Below are 24283 nucleotides of genomic sequence, written 5' to 3'. Positions count from 1 at the left end.
AAATACATCTTAAGAGGTGTTCTCTTTTTGTAACTCTAAATAGTATTTTTAGTTCTGAGGAAAATGTATTTTTTTCTATTTTAGAAAATAGAGATTTACTGCTATTTTTATAAAGAGAATCAGCACCATTTTTTGTGCCTTCTGTTACCAAAAGAGCAACTTTCTAGATAAAGGAGATGACTAACTTGCATATCAGGAACAGGTTAGTTACTTTATCTGAAATTTTCACAAAATATATCTGGAAGCTATTTAATTGATACAACATTCCTTACCTCTCTTTCTTCCTGCATAGTTTTTCTCACTGTAGATAATTCTTTAAACTCTTACAGGGAAATTGCATATTTTGCCCATCTTTGTATACCCTGAAGCTCCTAACATTTTAATTTCTTAGTAAATACTATTGAACAAGGAAATATCAACCTAGTCCAGTTTCTACCCATTGTTATAGTTTATTACCTCTTCATAAAATCATCTAGGATTTTGCCTCTGGGTAACAGTGTCACTGAGATATCCAGAGCAGTAAAACTGTGTCTTAATTTTGTATTTTATTGGCCCTAGTTCCAAAAACTTCCCTTCAAAGTAAATAAAGCAAAGATAAAAAGTCCACATTTATTCCTTCTGTTGGTGAAACACTTGATATCAAATGGACATCATTTGTTTTTTATTCTTACAGTAGCCAAACAGAATTTTAAATAAAGGGATCAATGGAGGTAATTTTTATAAGTGCTGTTAACTAAAAAATATTTAGCAGTATGGTATTTTCTCTTGTATTTGTAGTATTTGAATGCATTGAGATTTTCAATATTTTTTCCTCCTAGAATATAAGTGCAAGCAGTCCTTTTCTGCCTTAAAGGGTTTTGCAGGTAAAGTTATATTACTTCAAGGTGCACAAATACTAAACTATTTCAGAGAAACTATTCAACCTTATAATTTCTGGCATTCTTTATTGGTAAAGCAACTAACTATACTTTTAGGTTTATAAGAATGGAATATGTCTTCAGATGAATTAAAGAACAATAGGAGTATAGGTTGGTAGAGCCTTATCTCTAATCTTTTTTTTTTTTTCAGCTATGTTCTACATTTCTTTGAAGACTATTTTAATTTATTGTAAGTCGTTTTGCAGGGTTTTATCTATGTTATGCCTAACTTGGAATAAGTAGTGTTGTTTGTTTGTGAACAGCTAGTAAAATTTAAGATGGGTTTAACAGTTATATAAGAAACAATGAATTATATTGCCCATATAATAAAAATTAGCTACCGCAACTGAACAGAAAGGGCACATTATTTCCTTCCTACTTTGGTCCTGTGGCCCCAGGAGTTAATATAGGGCACAAAGTGTCGGTGCTGGCAAGATGCTAAGTCATTGGACCGAGTGAGTAGTTCCTTAGGTTATTTTATTTTATTTTATTTTATGATACTGTCACCCTAGTTGTACGAGTGCTGAATTGACAAAGGCTGAGGAAAACCTTTAGCTTGTTTCCTCTAATAGAACAAAGATATCAAGATTACTCTAGGCAATATGACTATCTACATTCACCAAATATATTGAAGAGAATGAGTGGGATACATTTTTGTATTTTAGTGTAGGTTTATACAAAGGTGTAGTGAATCCATCTATATTCCAACTGTATTTGAAGGGAGATTTTTAATGCATGATTTATTAACTCATTCATGTTGAAGTTCTCAAAGAACTCAACACTGATTTCTGTTCTTTGGTAATTCTGTTGAAATAGCCCTTGGTTTTAAGAAACTGAACTGCTTTGACTCTGTACTTTTATCATTCAGAGTATTGAGGTGGTAATTGAGTATCTTTACCCCTCAAATCAAGTTACTTTTTTCTTATGATTTGCTTGGCTTCTTGGCTTATCAAGCTTGATTACATTTGATTTTCTTGCTTTAAGCAGTATGGTCTGAAAGTGTGAAATAGAAAAAAAATGATCTTCTTAAGTATATAAAGCAGTATGCAGTGTTTTGTGTAAGTTTTAATTTGCTGATGGAAAATTGTAATTCTGGCTTCACATCTTTTTTGCCATGATTAAGAAATGGTGAAATGAATCATCATCAACTAAATAAACACTGATATAAAATTCTTTACTTCAAACTGAAAAAAAACATATTTATAAGGCATCTGAATGGCTCCAAAATGATAATTAGTATAAATTGAATACAGAATGAATCCATCTTGAAAACTAATTTTAACTTATTTTCGTATGCATTTTTGTTATACCATGGTGAATACTATCAGAGAACTGAGATGGAGGAAGTCTTAACACCCTTCGGCTCATACCCCATTGCTACTGGAAGTTGAACTGAGGCACCATATCTTTGCCAAATTCCAATTTGACAAGAACTATGTAGTTGACATCCTAGATTTATTCATTTCTTGCCGTTTGCAGTGGGTTGGATTGTATCCCCAGAAAAGACACATTGAAGTTTTAATCCCAGTACCTGTTAATGTGACCTTATTTTGAAATAGGATCTTTGCAATGAAATCAAATTAAGATGAGGTCATGCTGGAATTAGTCCATTGACTGATGCCTTTATAAGATAAAGGAAAGGGAGATTTGGGCATAGAGACGCAGAGACACAGGGAAGAAGGCTATGTGGCACTTTCTCATGGCCGTGCTAGGAAATTAATACACCGTTCCTTTCTTTAAATGAAAATTGAGAAAACATTCCCAGCTGAAAGCCATGGAATGTACCAATGGATTGTTTAGAAATCTATAAGGAGTTTATCTGAAAAATCTCTTGATTTAATAATTTTAAGATTTTTTTCTACCTTTGGAGAGGTTTTTAGTATAGTATCTTTAGATAGATGCAGTTTAGAGATATTAATTATATTTCCATAGGTCATTCTCCAACCTATGGAAAAATTATGAACTTTGGAGTCATACAGAGTTGGGTTTTTAATGCCAGCTGGTTCCTTTTGGACAAGTTAATAACTCTTTGGAGCTTCAGTATATATAGTAACATGCTTACCTTCTACCCTTCCCATAGCACCCCTCCAGTAACTGCTATTGCCATCTTTTCCTCTCTTCTTTCTTTTATTATTCTGGAGTGAGTAGAAGTAATATTAAGCTTTGAACTTACAATTACAAAAAACAGGAGCTAAATAGCTATTCCTCAGTTATTTCTTGACTTGAGGTTTATTGTTGACCATGGTTGTACTAGTAGATGCTCAGTGTTTTTCAGACTGTAGACCATGACTCATTTGTAGTTAGTGAAATCAATTAACAGATAATCCAGAGTTTTTTTTAAATACCTATAATAGAATAGAATATCAGTTTGCATTGCACAGCATAAGAATTTACCTAAGAATTTTTTTTCTTGAAACTTAAATTGTATGTTGTAACATATTACATTTATTTTAATGTGTAACACAGTTAAAAACAAGTTTAGAAGTCAAGTAGCTAAATAGAAAGAAGCTTTAGTTATTCTAATCTATACTCTCCTCCCCAGCATCCTGTTAACTCATGATGTGGTTTGACTACTGTTACTAAGTTAAGCAATAAAACAACCAGGGTATATGGGGATACTTTTCATTAGTTTTCTTTTTGAGTAGCTGGGATTGCCTTTCTGGTTGTGACTGAAAGCCTTGTAGCTCTATTGATTTCTCTAACCACCATGGCATCAAGGAGGTACAATTGCTCATCTTCTTTTTTTCACTTCTTAGTTTGTGTCAGGCTTCACATTTGAAAGTATGTAATCAATGAAATATGATTTCTAGCTCTAGAGATTCTTTATTCTCTGCTCTTATGATATGCTAATGCTAATTAAGTTATCAGCAGATCCACCCCTATTACCTGCTGAATGACATTTATCTCAGAGGTCACATAGTTCATATGAGAAATTCCAAGGTATACAGAAAGTGTTAGCAAGCTGACAACCTGTCATGTTGCTTTTATATGGAGAATAAACCTCTCTCACCACTGTCCATAAAACTTACTAATGAAGTCTTGATAAGTTAAACTTTCTAAACCTAAAACGTCCTCACTTACAATGTAAAATATGGCTACTGATAGAATCTTCCTCATAGAAGTTACATGAGTTTATATGTATGCTAGGGCTTAGCACTTACAAAGTGCTGGTAATGATATTGACGATGTTGCTAATCATAAGATTTAGCATCAAGTGTTATGACTATTGTGTGTCTGGAGTTGGCTCTGCTTTCAATTAAAAGTAGTGTAGGAATTTGATTGGCAGTGCTCCCCAACCAAATCAAAAGATAAGAGCTCAGTATACCTGGAGGGCTGCATTCTGTTTCTGGTACATATTTTAAGAGACTTTAATGACTTGGATTATTTCCAGAGCAGATGACCTGAATTGTTTTAAGGACAAAGACTTCTTTAGTGTGGAGCAAAGAAAATATATGGATAAGATAGCAAAATTAACTTTCAGGCATGCCCTGTAGTATTTATATTAAATGTATTCATTATTTTGCTCCCTAAACTAAAACTAGCATAGATTAAAATAAGTAAATTCTTAGTTTAATAGGAGGGGAAAATCTTTTTACTGCTAGAGCTTTTTGAAATGTAATAGTCCAGTGTAGTAGAGGATAGTAACACCTGTCATGTCATCAGGAGATTTGGGGTCTCCATGAGGAAGTGATGGGGTGAGCACTAAAGTCTTCTCACTTTGAGGTGGGAGGTCTTTGATGCCATTTTTAAAGTCTGGATAGCTCTTGTCTGGATTAAGAGTGAAGGTAGTAGAGTCAGAGTTAATATAAACTTTGTGGAAAACAGAATGGCAGGTTTTTATAAGAGTACATATGTATGGGGGACAGGAGAGAGGCTCTCTTTTCTGTATTTTCTTGATTTTATATAATGATCACATGATACTTTAGTAATAAAATATATTAAGTAAAATAATATAAAATTATATCATTTTGTACATTTTAAAAGAATAAAGTGACATCATGATGATAAGCTTGGGATTTCAAGTCAAGGAGAACTCTAGGAAAGATTTAATACAAAAACTCCTTTCTGAAGCCAGAATCTTAAGGATCACAGGGTTGGCTTTTCCTAATACAGCAAAACTCTTTATTGATAAGGCCATTGCAACTCCGAAGGATACTCAGGTGTTTGATGGTGCTTACGAAGGAGCAGCGCAAAGACGAAGTGGGTTTGCAAAATGGTCATCAGGATCATTTTATTTGATATTTCCTCCCCCAAGACCAATAATTTTTCTGATATCATAGAGTAGAAATGGATAATATATTCAAATGCCAGATATAATGTATATGCAAATGTCTTATGTCTTATAAAGTACTTTATAGAAGTGTAATGAGTTGAATTTTATAAGGTCCTCATTAGATTAAGGTTTTAACTTTTGTTCTAAAATCTATGGGTACTAATATCATAAACCATCTAGTCTATTAAGTTTTGACTTCAGTGAAGCTAAAACTTAACTTGTTTTTTCAAGAATGAGGTGATGCATTCTTGTTTGTACTGAGCTGCATAGGTATTCTTACCTGGTGTTATGAATATTCACACAGTGGGAAAAACAGTTGGCCTGAGTACTATAGCCTAGAGCTGGGGCAGAGTTACTTATATTTATTTACTTTTTAAAATTTATTTATTGTTTATTTATTTATTAACTAATTTTTATTAAGGTATGATTGATATATACTCTTATGAAGGTTTCACATGAAAAACAATGTGGTTACTACATTTACCCCTATTATCAAGTCCCCACCCACACCCCAACGCAGTCACTGTACATCAGTGCAGTAAGATGCCACAGATCCACTCTGTGCTTTCACTGTGCTACACTGTTCTCTGCATGATCCCCACACCATGTGTACTAAACATAATACCCCTCAATCCCCTTCTCCCTCCCTCCCCACCTGCCCTCGCGCACCCCTCCTCTTTGGTAACCAGTAGTTCATTCTTGAAGTCTCTGAGTCTGCTGCTATTTTGTTCCTTCAGTTTTGCTTCATTGTTATACTCCACAAATCAGGGAAATCATTTGACATTTGTCTTTCTCCACTGGGCTTATTTCACTGAGCATAATGTCCTCCAGCTCCATCCAGGTTGTTGAAAACGATAGAATCTGGTTCTTTCTTACAGCTGAATAGTGTTCCATTGTGTATATGTACCACATCTTCTTTATCCATTCATCTGCTGACGGACAGTTAGATTGCGTCCGTATCTTGGCTATTGTAAAAAGTGCTGTGATAAACATAGGGGTGCATATGTCTCTTTGAATCTGTGAAGTTGTATTCTTTGGGTAAATTCCAAGGAGTGGGATTCCTGGGTCAAATGGTATTTCTATTTTTAGTTTTTTGAGGAACCTCCATATAGCTTTCCACAATGGTTGAACTAGCTTACATTCCCACCAACTGTATAAGAGGGTTTCCCTTTCTCCGCATCCTTGCCAGCATTTATTGTTCTTAGTCTTTTGGATGGTGGCCATCCTTACTGGTGTGAGGTGATATCTCATAGTGGTTTTAATTTGAATTTCCCTGATGATTAGTGATGTGGAGCATCTTTTCACGTGTCTGTTGGCCATCTGAATTTCTTCTTTGGAGAACTGTCTCTTCATATCCTCTGCCCACTTGTTAATTGGGTTATTTGCTCTTTGGGTGTTGAGGCATGTAAGTTCTTTATATATTTTGGATGTTAACCCCTTGTCAGATATGTCATTTACAAATATATTCTCCCATACTGTAGGATGCCTTTTTGTTCTGTTGATGGTGTCCTTTGCCGTACAAAAACTTTTTAGTTTGATGTAGTCCCATGAGTTCATTTTTGCTTTTGTTTCCCTTTCTCGAGGAGATGGGTTCAGGAAGAAGTTGCTCATGCTTATATTCAGGAGATGTTTGCCTATGTTGTCTTCTAAGAGTTTTATGGTTTCATGACTTACATTCAAGTCTTTGATCCATTTTGAGTTTACTTTTGTATATGGGGTTAAACAATAATCCAGTTTCATCCTCTTGCATGTAGCTGTCCAGTTTTGCTAACACGAGCTGTTGAAGAGGCTGTCATTGTCCCATTGTATATCCATTGCTCCTTTATCGTATATTAATTGACCATATATGGTTGGGTTTATATCTGGGCTCTATAGTCTGTTCCATTGGTCTATGCGTCTGTTCTTGTGACAGTACTAAATTGTCTTGATTACTGTGGCTTTGTAGTAGAGCTTGAAGTTGGGGAGTGTAATGCCCCCAGCTTTATTCTTCCTTCTCAGAATTGCTCTGGCTATTTGAGGTCTTTTTTGGTTCCATATGAATTTTAGAATGATTTTCTCTAGTTCATTGAAGAATGCTGTTGGTATTTTGATAGGAATTGCATTGAATCTATAGATTGTGTTAGGCAGGATGGCTATTTTTGACAATAATAATTCTTCCTATCCATGAACAAGGGATGTGTTTCTATTTATTGGTATCTTCTTTAATTTCTCTTATGAGTGTCTTGTAGTTTTCAGGGTAAAGGTATTTCACTTCCTTGGTTAGGTTTATTCCTAGGTGTTATATTCTTTTTGATGCAATTGTGAATGGAATTGTTTTCCTGATTTCTCTCTGTATTAGTTCATTGTTAGTGTATAGGAATGCCACTGATTTCTGTGTATTGTATCCTGCAACATTGCTGAATTCAGATATTAGATCTAGTAGTTTAGGGGTGGATTCTTTAGGGTTTTTTATATACAATATCATGTCATCTGCAAGCAGGGACAGTTTGACTTCCTCCTTGCCAATCTGGATGGCTTTTATTTCTTTGTGTTGTCTGACTGCCCTGGCTAGGACCTCCAGTACTATGCTAAATAGAAGTGAGGATAGTGGGCATCTTTGTCTTGTTCCCGATCTTAAAGGAAAAGCTTTCTGCTTCTCGCTGTTATGTATGATGTTGGCTATGGGTTTGTCATATATGACATTTATTATGTTGAGGTACTTGCCCTCTATACCCATCTTCTTGAGAGTTTTTATCATGAATGGATGTTGATGATGTTGAATTTTGTCAAATGCTTTTTCAGCATCTATGGAGATGATCATGTGGTTTTTGTCCTTTTTGTTGATGTGGTGGATGATGTTGATGGATTTTCGAATGTTATACCATCCTTTCATCCCTGGAATAAATCCTACTTGATTGTGATGGATGATCTTTTTGATGTATTTTTGAATTTGGTTTGCTAATATTTTGTTGAGTATTTTTGCATCTATGTTCATAAGGGATATTGGTCTGTAATTTTCTTTTTTTTGTGGTGTCTTTGTCTGGTTTTGGTATTAGAGTGATGCTGGCCTCATAGAATGAGTTTGGAAGTATTCCCTCTTCTACTCTTTGGAAAACTTTAAAGAGAATGGGTATTAGGTTTTCACTAAATGTTTGATAAAATACAGCAGTGAAGCTATCTGGTCCAGCGGTTTTGTTCTTAGGTAGGTTTTTGATTACCAGTTCAATTTCATTGCTGGTAATTGGTATGTTCAGATTTTCTGTTTCTTTCTAGGTCAGCCTTGGAAGGTTATATTTTTCTAGAAAGTTGTCCATTTCTTCTAGGTTATCCAGTTTGTTAGCATATAATTTTTCATAGTATTCTCTAATAATTCTTTGTATTTCTGTGGTGTCCGTGGTGATTTTTCCTTTCTCATCTCTGATTCTGTTTATGTGTGTAGACTCTCTTTTTTTCTTGATAAGTCTGGCTAGGGGTTTATCTATTTTGTTTATTTTCTCGAAGAAGCAGCTCTTGCTTTCATTGACTTTTTTTCTACTGTTTTATTCTTCTCAATTTTATTTATTTCTGCTCTAGTCTTCATTATGTCCCTCCTTCTAGTGACTTTGGGCCTCATTTGTTCTTCTTTTTCTAGTTTCATTAATTGTGAGTTTAGACTGTTTGTATGGCATTGTTCTTCTTTTCTGAGGTAGGCCTCTATTGGAATAAACCTTCCTCTTAGCACAGACTTTGCTGTATCCCACAGATTTTGTGGTGTTAAATTATTGTGGTCATTTGTCTCCATATATTGCTTGATCCCTGTTTTTATTTTTTCATTGATCCATTGGTTATTTAGGAGCATGTTGTGAAGCCTCCATGTGTTTGTGGGATTTTTTATTTTCTTTGCATAATTTATTTCTAGTTTCATACCTTTGTGGTCTGAGAAACTGTTTGGTACTATATCAATCTTTTTTAATTTACCTAGGCTATTTTTGTGGCCTGGTATCTGATCTATTCTTGAAAATGTTCCATGTGAACTTGAGAAGAATGTGTATTCTGCTGCTTTGGGGTGTAGAGTTCTGTAGATGTCTGTTAGGTCCCTCTGTTCTAAGGTGTTCAATGCCTCTGTGTCCTTACTCATTTTCTGTCTGGTTGCTCTGTTCTTCAGAGTGAGTGGAGTGTTGAAGTCTCCTAGAATGAATGCATTGCATTCTATTTCCCCTTTTAATTCAGTTACTATTTGTTTCACATATGTAGGTGCCCCCGTGTTGGGAGCATACATATTTTTAATGGTTATATCTTCTTGTTGGATTGAACCCTTTATCATTATGTAATGTCCTCCTTTGTCTCTTGTGACTTTCTTTGTTTTGAAGTCTATTTTGTCTGATACAAGTACTGCACCTCCTGCTTTTGTCTCTCTGTTAGTTGCATGAAATATCTTTTTCCATCCCTTCACTTTTAGTCTGTGTATGTCTTTGGGTTTAAAGTAGGTCTCTTGTAGGCCACATATAGATGGGTCTTGTGTTTTATACATTCACTGACACTATATTTTTTGATTGGTTCATTGAGTCCATTTACATTTAGGGTGATTATTGATAAGTATGTACTTATTGCCATTGCAGACTTTAGATTCATGGTTACCAAAGGTTCAAGGTTAACTTCCTTACTATCTAAGAGTCTAACTTAACTCACTTAATATGCTGTTACAAACACAATCTAAAGGTTCTTTTCTTTTTCTCCTCCTTTTTCTTCCTCCTCCATTCTTTATATATTAGGTATCATATTCTGTACTGTTTGTCTATCCCTTGATTGACTCTGGGGATAGTTAATTTAATTTTGCATTTCCTTAGTAATTAGCTGTTCTACTTTCTTTACTGTGGTTTTATTACCTCTGGTGACAGCTGTTAAACCTTAGGAACACTTCCATATATAGCAGTCCCTCCAAAATAGACTGTAGAGATGGTATGTGGGAGGTAAATTATCTCAGCTTTTGCTTATCTGGAAATTGTTTAATCCCTCCTTCAAATTTAAGTGATAATCTTGCTGGATAAATTAATCTTTCTTCCAGACTCTTCTATTTCATTGAATTAAATACATCATGCCACTCCCTTCTGGCCTGTAAGGTTTCTGCTGAGAAGTCTGATGTTAGCCTGATAGGCTTTCCTTTGTATGTGATCTTTTTCTCTCTCTCTGTCTGCTTTTAATAGTTTGCACTTATCCTTAATCTTTGCCTTTTTAATTACTATATGTCTTGGTCTTGTCTTCCTTGGGTCTCTTCTGTTGGGAGATATGTGCACCTCCATGGCCTGAGAGACTATGTCCTTCCCCAGATTTGGGAAGTTTTCAGCAATTTCCTTCTCTAAGACACTTTCTGTCTCTCTCTCTCTTCTTCTTCTTCTGGTATCCATATAATGCGAATATTGTTCTTTTTGGATTGGTCACACAGTTCTCTCCATATTCTTTCATTCTTAGAGATCCTTTTTTCTCTCTGTGCCTCAGCTTCTTTGTACTCCTCCTCTCTGGTTTCTATTTCATTTATCGTCTCCTCCACCATATCCAGCCTGCTTTTAATACCCTCCATTGTGCTCTTCAATGATTGGATCTCCTACCGGAATTCATTCCTGAGTTCTTGGATATCTTTCTGCACCTCCATTAGCATGTTGATGATTTTTATTTAGAACTCCCTTTCAGGAAGAGTCACTTGGTCCATGTCATTTAAATCTTTCTCAGGAGTTGTATTAATAATTTTACTCTGGTCCAGGTTCCTTTGGCGTTTCATATTTGTATATAGTGTCCTCTAATGTCCAGAAGCTCTAGAGTCTGGAGCTGCTCAGCCCCTGAAGCAATTTCAGGGGTCGCAGGGGAGCGGTACTGGTTCCTGTGGGTAGGAAAGAGTCCTGCTTCCTGGCTGCTATGCCTCCCTCCACTGCCTGATCCAGTGGGCCAAGCACACAGGTATAAGCTTTTGTCCCATAGCAGCTGTATATTGATCCCTGCTTTCCACAAGGAGCTGAAATCCCAGTCTCCCCAGGACCTCCACCTGTCCCAGCTTTCCAACCCCATAATCATGAAAGTATGATGAAAGCACCATGAAATGTAGGTTTGTGCTCGCAGAGCAGATCTCCGGAGCTAGGCATTCAATAGTCCCAGGCTTCCGCTCCCTCACTGCTCCATTTCTCTTCCTCTTGCCAGTGAGCTGAGGTAGGGGAGGGACTTGGGTCCCACTGGGCCACCGCTTTGGTATGTTACCCTGTTCTGTGAGTTCTGCTCTTTTCTCCAGGTGTATTCAGTCTGGCACTGTCCTCTTTCCTGTTGCTCTCTTGGGGTTATTTGTATTAATTATATTTTCGTATTATATGCAGTTTTAGGAGGAAGCCTGTGTCTCACCTCTCACGCCGCCATCGTCAATCCTGTCTTCCCCAGAGTTACTTTTAGCAAAAAAAAATTAAAAAGTCAGTCTGTTGTTATACTTATTTAGTGATCATTTGTTTAAAAGCTACCTGGACATCAGTCAGAATGGCTGCTCTCCAAAATACACAAAATAACAAGTGTTGTCAAGGATGCGGACAAATAGGAACACTGTTGGTGGGAATGTAAATCGGTGCAACCACTATGGAAAGCAGTATGGAGGTTCTTCAAAAAACTTAACATAGAAATACCATACAACCCAATAATTCTACTTCTAGGAATTTTCCTTAAGAAAACAAAATCCATGATTTGAAAAGATATATGCACCCCTATGTTTATTGCTTCATTATTTACAATAGCTGAGATATGGAAGCAACCTAAGTGTCCTTCAATAGATGAATGGATAAAGAAGATGTGGTACGTATACATAATGGAAAGAGGTGGTACATATACACATGGAATATTAGTCATCCATAAAAAATAGGAATCCTGCCATTTATGACAATATGGATGGACCTAGAGGGTATTATGCTTAGTGAAATAAGCCATGTGGAGGAAGACAAATACCATATAATTTCACTTACTTGTGGGTTCTAAAAACAAAATGAAACAAAATGAATAAAAGAGCAGTATACTCAGAGACACTGCGAAGTTACTGTTGGTTACCATGGGGGATGGATTAGGGTGGATGAGTGGAGAGGGTTAGGGGAATAAATGGACACAAAAATTCTCAATAATATAAGTTGGTCATGGGGATAGTAGTACCGCATGGAGAATATAGTCAATGGTTCTGTAGTATCTTCCTGTGTTGACGAATAGTAAGCACACTAGTTGTGGGTGAGGATTTAATAATATTTGTAACTGTTGAACCACTCTGTTGTATACTTGAAACTAATATAAGATTGTGTATCAACAATATTTCAATTTAAAAAAAGATTATATATCACTTATACATGAACAATCAGTCAATCAATCAGAGCTACCTGGCCCTTCTCTATTATCTATGCCAGAGTGAAACGTAACAGACAGACACATCTGCCATGGTGAGTTGCAGTCCTTTCCCCAAATTAGGAGCCTAGCATCAGGATATTGTAGAAGCTTTTCTTGGTATACTGAGACATGATCATGTTAAATATCATGGGAATGTGGATGTGCTTTTATTTTCTATTTGGAATTTCCCCCTTCACTTCACTTTGTTGGTGAAAATCTCCAACAAAGTTTTCAAGTAAAGAATTCAAGAATTGGAAAGTATTTAACAGCCTTTGTATCACAGTTTCCCAAAACTCTTTTGAGAAAATTTAATAGCAAAAATATCTCCAAATTTTTATGCTAATGATTAGTTCTTATGTTTACTATCATGTCTATGTCTATTATGTTCTATTATGTTTTTTATGGCTACTAATGCTTATCCCCTCTTATTTTTTAAGTATATCTTCGAAATTGAACTATAGAAAATGTAGACTGATGTCCAATTCATGTGGGATAGGACTTCTACAAATATTTTGTGTTCAGCATCTCAAATGGAAAAATTTAACTAGGGCAACTTTTTTTCTATTATCTGTGCAAAGTGGTAACTATGAGTTCCAATTAGAATTTCATCTGATGTAAAAAACATAATCTAAAGAAATGAGATGCACTATTTTTTCCTGGTCTTCTTACGTCTATTTTTGTACTTACATAATTATTAAACTATAGCATATTTGTAAAATTTCTGAAAGGGAAATGCAATTGACAGTGGAAATAGAACTAGATCGGTCCTAAGTTTAAGACATAGATCCTAATTTTAAATTATATTTGGCTTTTATATATACAACTGCCCAGAATACTTTGGGCCTTTTTTGTTTATTTGCCTTTTGGGGAGACAATGGAGAGCTAGAGTAACATTTGACCCTTTGTTGATTTGATGGGAATTGTATTTTTCCAAAATTAGAGTATTTTGCCAATAGCAGACTGTACTAACCCTGGACATGAAGGGTGCATGGGTGTATGCCAGTGAGGGTTTGAGTGTGCATGTCTGTGTGGTGTGTAGTTTCAGATTAGAGGATTGAGAGAAGAGGGCATAGAGCAAGCCTACGTATATTTCCTTTATTTATTTTCCACTTTTCCTCATATTCCCAGCTATGGAGGACCAGGAATTGGATGGGAGATTGGGGCCTGGCTACAGTGGGAGACAGAATCAAAATAATGGAAAACTGTAATTTATAGCTTTATAAATTAGTCCTGGTGTTTTAAATTTGGCCTAGTCATTTTCCCTGGGATATTAATTTCCACCTTGTTTAAGACCAAATGAAGTTTTATTTTTATCCACCTCTCCATTTTTCCTTATGAGTCCAGGTCTGGCTTTTTCCTTCTTCTTAACTCTCTCGTATTTACTTAGCACTCTGATGCTGCTCAGATTCTTCTAACTGTCATCTTTATATTGTCCCTAACGTGCTTTCAACACTCCTCTGCTTTCTATTTGGGAGATTGTATGAACGTAGTCTTAGATGTTAGAACCCTTTCTGGGCCCATTTGTAATAACCTGTACCCTGCAATATATTTAAGCTATCCCCATGCCTACCATATTTTTATTAACCTCTATTGTAATTACCAGATTTGTTTATTGGTGTCTACCTGTAGACTATATGTTTCATGATGTCAGAGGATTTGTCTGTCAGAGTCAGTGTTGAGTCACTAGTAACTAATATTGTGTCTGGAACACTGGAGATCCTTAATAAATGAAGACTGGATAAATAAAATTCACGTATAACTGAGAACATGGTCCACTCCTTGCTCCTCTGTTTAAAATCTTTGCTGCTATTATTTTCCAAATCTCTTACCTTGGGAGTTCTACTATACAAACAATTCATTAACAAAGAAAGTCAAGGTGGTGATGGAATATCATTTGGAATGAGAACAAGGTTCAGCATAGTGATTTTCAAATACATGTAAGCAAAAATCAATACTCATTGACTACTGAGGAACTTCTTTGCACAGAATTATTCCTTTCTGCCAATTTAATTCTGTAATTAACCTATGAGAGTGTTTACTTGTTTGTTTTAATGAATTACCTTATTTCTTTTTCTGGGAAGTGTAGATGACCATCTTCCCATATGGGTATCTGTAGGTTTTAATCACATGGATAAATTTGATGGTATCTAATTTTTATTTGATAATTTTGGCTGCCCATGTGTCAGTGAACAATCCATGCCATCTAACCTGTATTGGATAATTTTGAGCTCCTAGAACAAACTGATTTATCAAAACTCAGAACCAAACCACAAATTCTAATTCATAAATTAGAACTTTTCAGAACCTAATGTTTATAATAGATGACAAAGCATTTAAGAAAGTTAAAACACTACCAGAGCACCCTGACTTGTGACAAAGTTGTTGGTGTTAGAATGCCAGTACTTGGCAAGGATAAGGATGTTGCCAGAAGGTTGAAGGGAAATTTTTTCCCCCTGAGTCTTTACTCTTTATGCATGATTCTCCTTCTGAAGTCAGAGTTATTATGTGTGATAAATATAACCTAAAAGTCAGAAAGCAGGTTAAACAGGTAATTGAGCATCCTGTACTTTTCTTTAATGGGAATGGGACTGAATATCAGAAGAGCTTTATTCATTGGGACCATGAAATTGATGCATGGAAACAACTACAGAAAGTCTTTTAAAAGTTCCTTGAAATGCCTTATACCCAGCAAGGACTTTGTTAATATATTTATTTTTAAAGTTCTATTTATAAGAATATGTGCTAATTTTTATGCTAATGCTTAGTTCTTATGTTTATTATCATGTCTGTGCCTATATGTTCTATTAGTTTTTTTATGGCTACTAATGCTTATCTCCTGTATTTTTTTAAGTATATCTTCAAAATTGAACTATAGACAATCTAGAATGAATGTCTGATTCATGTGGGATAGTATTCAGAATGAGCACTGGTTTATCCAAAAACAAACAAACAAACAAACAAACCAAAAAACAAAAATCCATTTTGATAAGTACAACATTTTAGACCAAGAAAAAATGTCTTGTGATTTTCTGAGTATATTATCATTCTGTAAAAATATAGATTGTAGCTGGGACTCTACTAGGTAACATAGTTAAGGTGTATTTGTGAAAACAGAGATACATAAGATTACCAGAAGGTAATTCAGATAAATATAAGCCCCTTAATGGTGGGGAATTTGTCCTGTTTATTTCCATTTTCCAGTGACTAATAGCCATGCAATAAACCTATGTAGAATATAAACAGAAGAAAGAATAGTTAAATAAAAAGACTAAGTAATTAGAATTTTAAACTTATGTTTGCTGATAAGTAGTTTTTCTTAAATTTTTTTATCTAATTAGGATAAAAATTTTAAAGCTGAAATGAGTATAAAAAGGTAGATATATGTATCATAATCTATTTCATTTCTAGACAAAATGGTCAACATATGACTGGCAGCATATTGTTGCTTGGCTTTGCTGACAATTATGCTTTTTTTCCACATTGTTTTTAGGCATTTTTGTATTGAACTAAACATGTTTATTTTCAGAAAATTTGAATTTATTTTGTAGTATGAATTAGGGAATATGTAACTATTTTAAATTCATTTTTGTGAAAAAACGATTTCCCCCATACTAGGCATCAGCTGGCATTTATAGAGGTCTAAATGTTAGAGTTTAATCTGTTATAGGTAAAGTTTGCCATTGCATTCATATAGTATCACCAAGTTGTAAGTTATTTATTTTGAGTACTTTGACCAGTGCTTAATTTTACATGAGGTTTAGGAGGTAACATAGGGAGTATGATATGCCATTCTTTTTTATTGAAGCAAATGTGTTTTCTCTTTCACTGGCAATTTAGATGAAAATTTAAGCAAGTAAGTGGGATAATATTTTGCTTTGAACTATATTCATTCAGTTGTAACAAAAATACTTCATTTCAGTGCTGCTAGGTGTCTGTCTATTCAGAGGGCTTATTTGCTACACTTTTTCTAAGAAAAAATGTAACTTGAAATGTATTCTCAGCTTTACCATATGTTTGTTATAATTCTCTTTGCAGATAGGTTTAACAGAAACATACAAGATACCTGAGCAAGTTCTCTGCTGACCTATACAATACCTGCATCCTAGTAGGTCATATTTCAGCTTCTATATGTTTGATAAATAGCCTGGCTTTAAAAAGCTCTGTCCCTGGTTCTGAAACCTCTCATGATGTATGAGCATGTCTTGCTGATAAATTTTAATGTCAGCCTCTGTATGATAGTGATTCATCAGGTTGTAAAATTTGTGTTTAGGAAACACAATGAATTAGCAAGTTTCATATTTTAGTTGTGTTGAAATTAACACAGTTTGTCCTTTCATTTTAAAGAGTTCATAACAATTACCTTCCACACTGTCAAAACCAGCTAGGATTTAATTAGAAACTGTCAGTTCTATTTATAAAAGCAAATGTCTAGTATTAACAAATAAGTTGATATGACTACAGTGCTGGAAATGTTTACAGGCCGGTGACATGTTGATAATATGCAGCAAGCTACTGTAAGAAAAGTCAAACGCTTGATTATGAATAGGCACAGCAGCAATTAACATGGAAGCCTTGTAGCTTTATAGAGATAAGTACTTTGCCTATAAAAAGTATGGCTTAATAGACTGTTTTATTTTTGCTGTTCAAGATATTTCCATTGTACACAAATGCATTTATTTTGCAAGTCTGATTTTGTTTGTAAATATGACTAAAACCCCAAAATTGGTTATTTTTCCACATAAAATCCTTATACTTATTATGTAATATTCTTAAGTAATTAGTAATGTTTTTGGCACTTCAATTCAATGATTCTCATTTTCTTAAACTGTGCTTCTTAAGTGCTTTAAGTATCATCATAGAGAATTGTACTTATTCTTTTCTTTTACTTTAAATTAGTTTCAGATGTTCTTTCCTTTTGTTAGCAAAACTGTCCTCTTCCATATCTATTGAACTCTGAAACTGTCTGATTTATGTCATTTTCATTTTGAGATGAACTAAATTAGAGAGAAAATTTTCCAAAATTGAACCTGATAAGCTTATTCTATTAATAATCCAATATAGATTAAAGTAAAATTCTAAAGTCCTCATTTTTTGAAAATCTGGTATTCTAAAATTCTAAAATCTATTGTTATCCTGGGTAAAAGAACCATCTACTTTGGTAATAACAGACTTCAAATCAGCACCAACTTAGGTGCTATACAACTGCATAAAACTTCTCCTTTTGTGGGTCATGTAAAGCATGATTTTTTGCCATGTTTGGAACATTGCAAATGATTTCATTATTTGCTTCTTATTACAGTGAAGCTCATAAAGTATTTAGAATCACAGAGAAATTTGAAAATTACGCTTACATCATAAATCCAACTGAAATTTTGCAAAATTTTCTGCAAAGTAAGCAGTTAAAGTTGAGCTACTACTAATTATTAAAATAAGACTTTTGTTTCCTTAGATATTGGATTTACATTATGTGAACTTAATTAAACACACTACAAAAGTCTTGTTAAGAAATCTTTAAGTGAATACGTAATTTCCTAAAGGATTTGTTTCTATCAATAGTTAAAGGGTCAGATATGTTATTATTATTGCCTTTCAGTATTGATAAAGTGCCTTCTAAAATCCATTTTTTTGCATTATAAACATGTAGTTACAGAACCCAGTAAAAAAGTTTCTTAGTGTTAGCATTCCAAATTTCATTATGGAAAGACACTTTTAAAAAATGTCAGTTAAATGATATCTTATCAGATGACTTCCCAGAAATGATTCTTTATTTAGAAACAAAAACAAGACAAAAGCAATTAATTTTAATCCAAAATGTATGTTTTTTTTTTATAAAAGAGGTCCACATATTCACTGTGTCTACTCTACAGAATTTGTCCATTTTATTACACCACGTGTCAATTCAAGTTTACCTGGTCACTGCAAAAACTCGTGGCTAATATGTGTAATACAACAGGAGGAGGTATTGCTCAGTTCAACTACTCTTATATACTTAAAAAAAAGTACAGAAATGTTTTGTCCACTTTAACTGTAGTCCAGACATAAAAGTTACATGAAAGTTCTAGAAAATGGAATTATTTTATTTGGTTGCCACAGAACCCTTTGAAACCAGTAAATTAAAATGCTGAACTTGTACATATTTCCATTGGTCAGGAGCAGCATTGGTGAAACTTAAACTTATTTTAGAAAGTAATATTTCTCTGCCTTTCTTTTTTCCAAGCACAACTGCAGTCTTGAGTTTTCCTCTGAAGTGGGTTTAGTTGGTTGTTTTTAGGACATGTTCGTTGGCACACCTATGACAGTTGCCTTCACTTCTAAGGCTGTACTTTTTTTCTTGCCTGCTTCCCAGAGGTGGATCAGAGGAGGATAAAGCTCACTGAATGCAAATGTTGGTTTCTGTAAGTAATTCCTCACAGAGCTATGTCTGCCATCACAGTTCATGTCTTGAGAGAAGCAGCTGAACAGACATATTACACCAATAATACCCAGAAAGCCCCCAAGACAAGCCATAAGTGTTGTGGTGTTGTTGGTCTCATTCTCTTTTCGATGAGTGTCTAAACCTTTTGTGGTTACATTTACACATTGTTTTCTGTGTTTTTGATAGATGGTGGGGATATCAATACAAATTTTATACTCAGTCGATGGGTGCAGATGAGTAAGATTATATACCTTGACATCAGATGGTATCCGAGCACTTTGAGCTGCATGAGAATTCTCAGTCTTGATAAATGCTGTCCACTTAACACTGGATTTGAGAATTTTAGAACTTGCTTTCCAAGACACAAGAACTGAATTGGCTTGAACATCTTTTATTCTAATATTCAAAGATCCATTGTTATCCTGGGGAAAAGAACCATCCACTTTGATCATAACAGACTTCAAGTCAGCACCTACCAGGTTAGTTGCTATGCAAGTAAATAAACCCCCTTCTGTTGGAGTTATGCCTCTTATATCTAGTGTGCCTTCAGAATGGACATAGAACTTGTCTGTCAGAGTATTGGGCAAGAGTTTTTGGCCAGAAGGTGTTATCCAGTAGATTTCAGGCTGTGGCACTGCTGTAGCTCTGCAGTGTAAGGAAACATAGCTCCCAGCTTCCATATCCAGATCAGAAGGAAAGCTCTCAGGAGCTATAAGAGGGAGACAAATTTCCATCATTTCCCTGAAATGCACCTGCCGAACATTTTGGCCTTGGAATTCAGGTGGGTCCACACAAAACAGTGACTCTGGCTCCATAAATCGAATGTTCGTTTTGTTCATATTAATCCAACGTATGACACAGTCACACCTGATGGGATTGCTGTGTATGCTGATTTCCTTGAGGTTTGGCAGAGACTCAATTGTACCCTGGTACAGGGCACTAAGGGCATTGCTGTTCAACATGAGTGATTCCAGCTTGGGTAGTCTGAAAAATGCATTCGGGTGAATATAAGACAACCTGGGGTTGTTTGTAGCTTCTATTTTTCTTAAGTCTGGCAAGTTATCTACAGCAAGATTGTCAATCGAAATCAGCTCAGGCATATTATTTATCCCCAACTCTTTTAAGTGTAGCATATTGCTAAAATCACCCCTCCGTATTCTATAAATGGGATTTTTATTTAGATCCAAAAATTTGAGGTTTACAACTTTTTGAAGAGGAATGTGGGGTACTTTAATAAGCCTGTTGTCATAAAAAGAAATACTTTCTAAGTTTTCAAGTCCAACCAAGGCATTATCTGGTATTTCTGTGAGGTTTATACCAGCTATAACCAGGCTGCGAAGATTGATAAGTGGCTTAAAATTCATGTCTTTGATTCTGATGATTGGATTTTCCCCAATCATCAGAATCTCCAGATTGGGAAGAGCATCAAACCACTTACTGTTGATCATCTGCAATCTATTTGAATTGAGATGAAGTCGAAGAAGATTATGTAGGCCAATAAAGGCTCCGGGTGAAATTGTAGAAAGCAAGTTGTGATTAATATAGAGTTCTTGTAAGTTGCTCAGTCCAGACAGACATTTTTCAGGCAGCTCAGTAAGTTTGTTTTCCTCTAGGTACACAGAAAGAAGCTGAGGCATCTTTTTTACATTAATATTGGTGACTGAAGATAAATTGTTTTGAGATAAGTCTAGGCCAGTAAGGTTTACTGGAAAGTCTATAGAGTATTCAATTTTTGCAATATTGTTTGTCTGTAGGAGCAGAATCTGTGTGTCAGCAGGCAATCTGGCTGGGAAATTTAAAAGACCTAAGTCATTACAATCCACTGTAGATGCTTCCATATAAATGGATCTTGGTGTAAACCAAGGCCTGATTTCACATGTACATAATTGTGGGCAACCCACTTTTTTATCTACAGCTTGTACTAGTGTAGTGATAGCTAGGCCAAGTAGCACATGAATTCGGAGTGGCATGTCCTTCATCTTATCTTTCTTCTTCAGAAATGTAATGGGCCCTGAAGGATTCCACAGTCACTGCTAGTATGTTCAGGAAGAGCTGATTGATAAGGAAAATACTTGCATTTGTCAAATGATGAATGACATAGAACTGTAAAGTTTTTCTTCTTGGAAATAAGTGCCAGTGTCACAATTGTATTGTCCAGAAATGTTATGCATATTGGAAAAAAGAAGGTTGCTATCTCCTTTATGACAGAATATTGATATACTTTTTGAAGATGGAGTATGTATAGATGGTCACAGGAAACTGAGCAACTCATTTATTTAGAAGTATAATATTCAAATCCCATGCTTGTTCGGTACTTGCAGGAATATCACCATGATGATAACTATTAATAAAATATATAAAAAAAAAAGATTAGTCCAGAAGAAAAAAATGCCATAATTAAAATCCATAACTAATTATGATTATCTCATACATAATATTCTTAAAGTTCACAATTGAGTCAATATATTTTGTTGACTTCATCCTGTTATGACTGACCTTGATAGATTTTGGCCCAGACATTGGACAGGCTGAGAAATTGAATCATTAGAAGGCTGATGTTACCAATAATGAATATGCTCCCTGAATCTTTCTCTTATTTCAAATTTTTGCTTGTTTATAACTTATAATTTTGTTTTTAGTTATGGGGGAAGAAAAAGCCTTTACAATGATGATGGCTTTTTTTTTTCAAAGAGAGGCAAAATTCAAAGGTTGTAAATAAATAATACTGTTCAGTTACAATCAAATGAGGTTAGCCTGGTTCTCCAGGTTCCCATGGGACAACATTTAGAAACAAAATTATAAAATGAACTAGAAGTAGTGGTATTTAGTTGTATTTTGCATTTTCGTTCATACTTCTCTCCATAGTCTCCTTTGTATAAATTGTTTCAAATTTTGCAGTATTTGGAAGAGATTAAGTCTAACTTGCCTTGGAGGTACCTGCATATTGTCATTCTTAACTGAAATTCAGATTAATGTTTGACTGCTTTATTTTTCCCTGAAAATAACCTACATTCCATTAGTCACTAACAATGAAGAAGTAACTTTATTACATCAGTAAAACGGGCACTTAGATATTCCTTCCTTCTTTTAAATGGATACTGATGTCTTTATCACATAAAAATAAGCAATCCAGAACCAAGTTGCAATTTTGATATGTGCTACATTTTAAAGCACCACATTACTTTTAGATATGCACTTTATCAGCTGGGCTGCTGGTGAGCTCTCCCTGCAAGTGTACAGGACAGCTGGAGCACTCCTGGGCTAGTCATCTTGGGGCTTTTCCCTGCCAGCAATAATGTTCTCCTGAATAATCAGTCTATAAAGACTGTTCACTCTTTCATCTCAATGCAGTATTGACATTTATAATGGCATTGTTGACTGACTCTGAGATAAGATGGGTGCTTTGGTGACAAAGATAATATATTTGGAGACGTAGTCCCTATGGAGAGATAGAAACAGTTTTTTTAAGTAAGAAAAATTATTTTTAAACAATTCAAAGTCATACCTAATTTTCCTCATCCTTTATTTAAAAAGATGTGAATTTATCTTAAAAGTGGATCATGAAGTTCAGATAATTACTGAGTTATCCTGAATTGAAAGTGTATTTTCTTTTTTTTTTTTCATTATTTCATGTATTTGCTGTTCCAAAATTTCATTTTATTTTTTTATTGGACCTTTCAGCTCTTATGCCTAACCTGTTTTAAATAGACTCTAAATCCCTTGAAGAAAGAATCTAATACAGTTCCTTCTTCACTGGAGATGCCTGATAAACCATTAGCCCACAGAGCCTCAATCTGGGGTTCCTCTTCTCTTTCTCTGTTTCTTGTGTGCACCTTCTGCCATTTTCCTGCATGCAACCTTCCCTCTGTCAGTAGAGCTCTAGGTGCCTCATCCTCTTCTCTCACCTGGAGCGACTGTTTCTTTGTTTCAAGTTAATTCTTGTTCACAAAACCTCAGTTCAAGCATCACCTCTCTGGGAAAGCTTCCCTATTAAGGCCCCTGTTCTCAACCAACTGTACTGAGCCACCCTCTACAGTGGTCCCATGGCCCCAGCACGCACCACGTCAGGATATTTACTTGGTTCTCTCCTCCCCAGGCACTCACTTCGTTGAGAGTGTAAGGCCTGCCTGACTTTTCCAGCCCTTGGTAATTAGAACATACTAGATGCTCAAGAAATGTTTTGAATGAATCCATAAATTAATTATATTAATAAATGTGTATGTTCATCTTTTTCATATACAATTTAAGCAGTTTAATCTTTTTAACTTCCTAATTTCAATATTCAGCTGCTTTAACTTGCTTAAATCTATTACTTACACAGAATGTGTTACTTATATTAATAAAATTCAAAGATTATATTTGAGTGTAATACAAAGGAACATTAGACTTTAAAGAAAAGCCAATCTAATAGTTTATCTGTAGTTTATTCCTTAATTTGTTCAGTCAACATCTAATGAGCACCTTCTACATCCCAGTTATTGGGTTAATAACTGGAGGATAAAAGGTGGTTTATTACCCTCATAAACTTTCAGTTTAGTGGGGAAACACAGTAAACAAATGGTTGTAATACAGTGTGAAGGCTGATATGGGAGTATATAGGATGGTTACCTGAATAAAATTAAATCAGAAATGTATTGCCTTTTATTCCTCAAAGAGAAAATGTCTAGGTACAAAATACAAAATACATTTTTGCATGTTCCCATAAATGAGTCAGTTGAGATCTGTGATATCACAACTGACAATCAATTAGATCTACTTTCTCCAGCAGAGCAAAGAGATTCCTATGACCTCTTTATGTTAACTGGGGGATTAGAAATATTAAAGATAAAGCATTCATTTTTGGGAGTGTGTTAACCTAATAATGCCACCCTTTATTTTTAGGGTTTTCTTTAATTTATATCTGTATTTAATTAGAAACTCTTCTGTCCTCATTTCATCATTTATATAGCTATATGCCAGAAACAATCACATTTGAACTAGATTTATTCTGGAAATTTTTAAAAATAAGGAGTGTTCATACAGTGGGGGGCAAATTGAAATTTTATTTCTCCAGGTCTGTAGGATGAAATTGTCAGTGTGAGAACACAATAGAGGATATAGAAATTTTGCTCTTTTTATTGTAATAATTGATTTTTTTTTCTCATGTCTTTGGAAATGATTGTGATGCTTTCACTAATGGCCTATTTGGCATGGATTGTTTGTAGGATAGTAAGGCAATAACAACAGCTTATATCTTAGTGGTTTATGGTTTCAAAGGCCTTTCTTATTCATTGTTTATTTTATATTAATGATGACCTTGTGTGATAGACTGGGGAGGTACTTTTA

The 24283-nt window shown here is 34.8% G+C and overlaps 2 protein-coding genes across 10 annotated transcripts in view; one reads left to right on the top strand and one right to left on the bottom strand.

Annotated features, from left to right (window-relative positions):
- IMMP2L (inner mitochondrial membrane peptidase subunit 2) overlaps positions 1-24283 on the top strand; it is a 998090-nt gene that overhangs the window by 462562 nt on the left and 511245 nt on the right. The gene's annotated exons all lie outside the window — the stretch shown is intronic.
- Positions 18185-24283, bottom strand: part of LRRN3 (leucine rich repeat neuronal 3) — a 34926-nt gene continuing 28827 nt past the window's right edge. Inside the window, exon 2 of the mRNA XM_036897411.2 lies at positions 18185-21299. Coding sequence (XP_036753306.1) covers positions 18811-20937 — 2127 coding nt within the window. The 5' untranslated portion in view covers positions 20938-21299 and the 3' untranslated portion in view covers positions 18185-18810. The remainder of the gene's footprint in view (positions 21300-24283) is intronic.

This window comes from Manis pentadactyla, chromosome 7, assembly GCF_030020395.1.
Source record: "Manis pentadactyla isolate mManPen7 chromosome 7, mManPen7.hap1, whole genome shotgun sequence".
In the NCBI taxonomy this organism is placed as follows: Eukaryota; Metazoa; Chordata; class Mammalia; order Pholidota; family Manidae; genus Manis; species Manis pentadactyla.
Note: the sequence above shows the minus strand (reverse complement) of the source record. Positions and strands in the feature narration are given on the sequence as shown.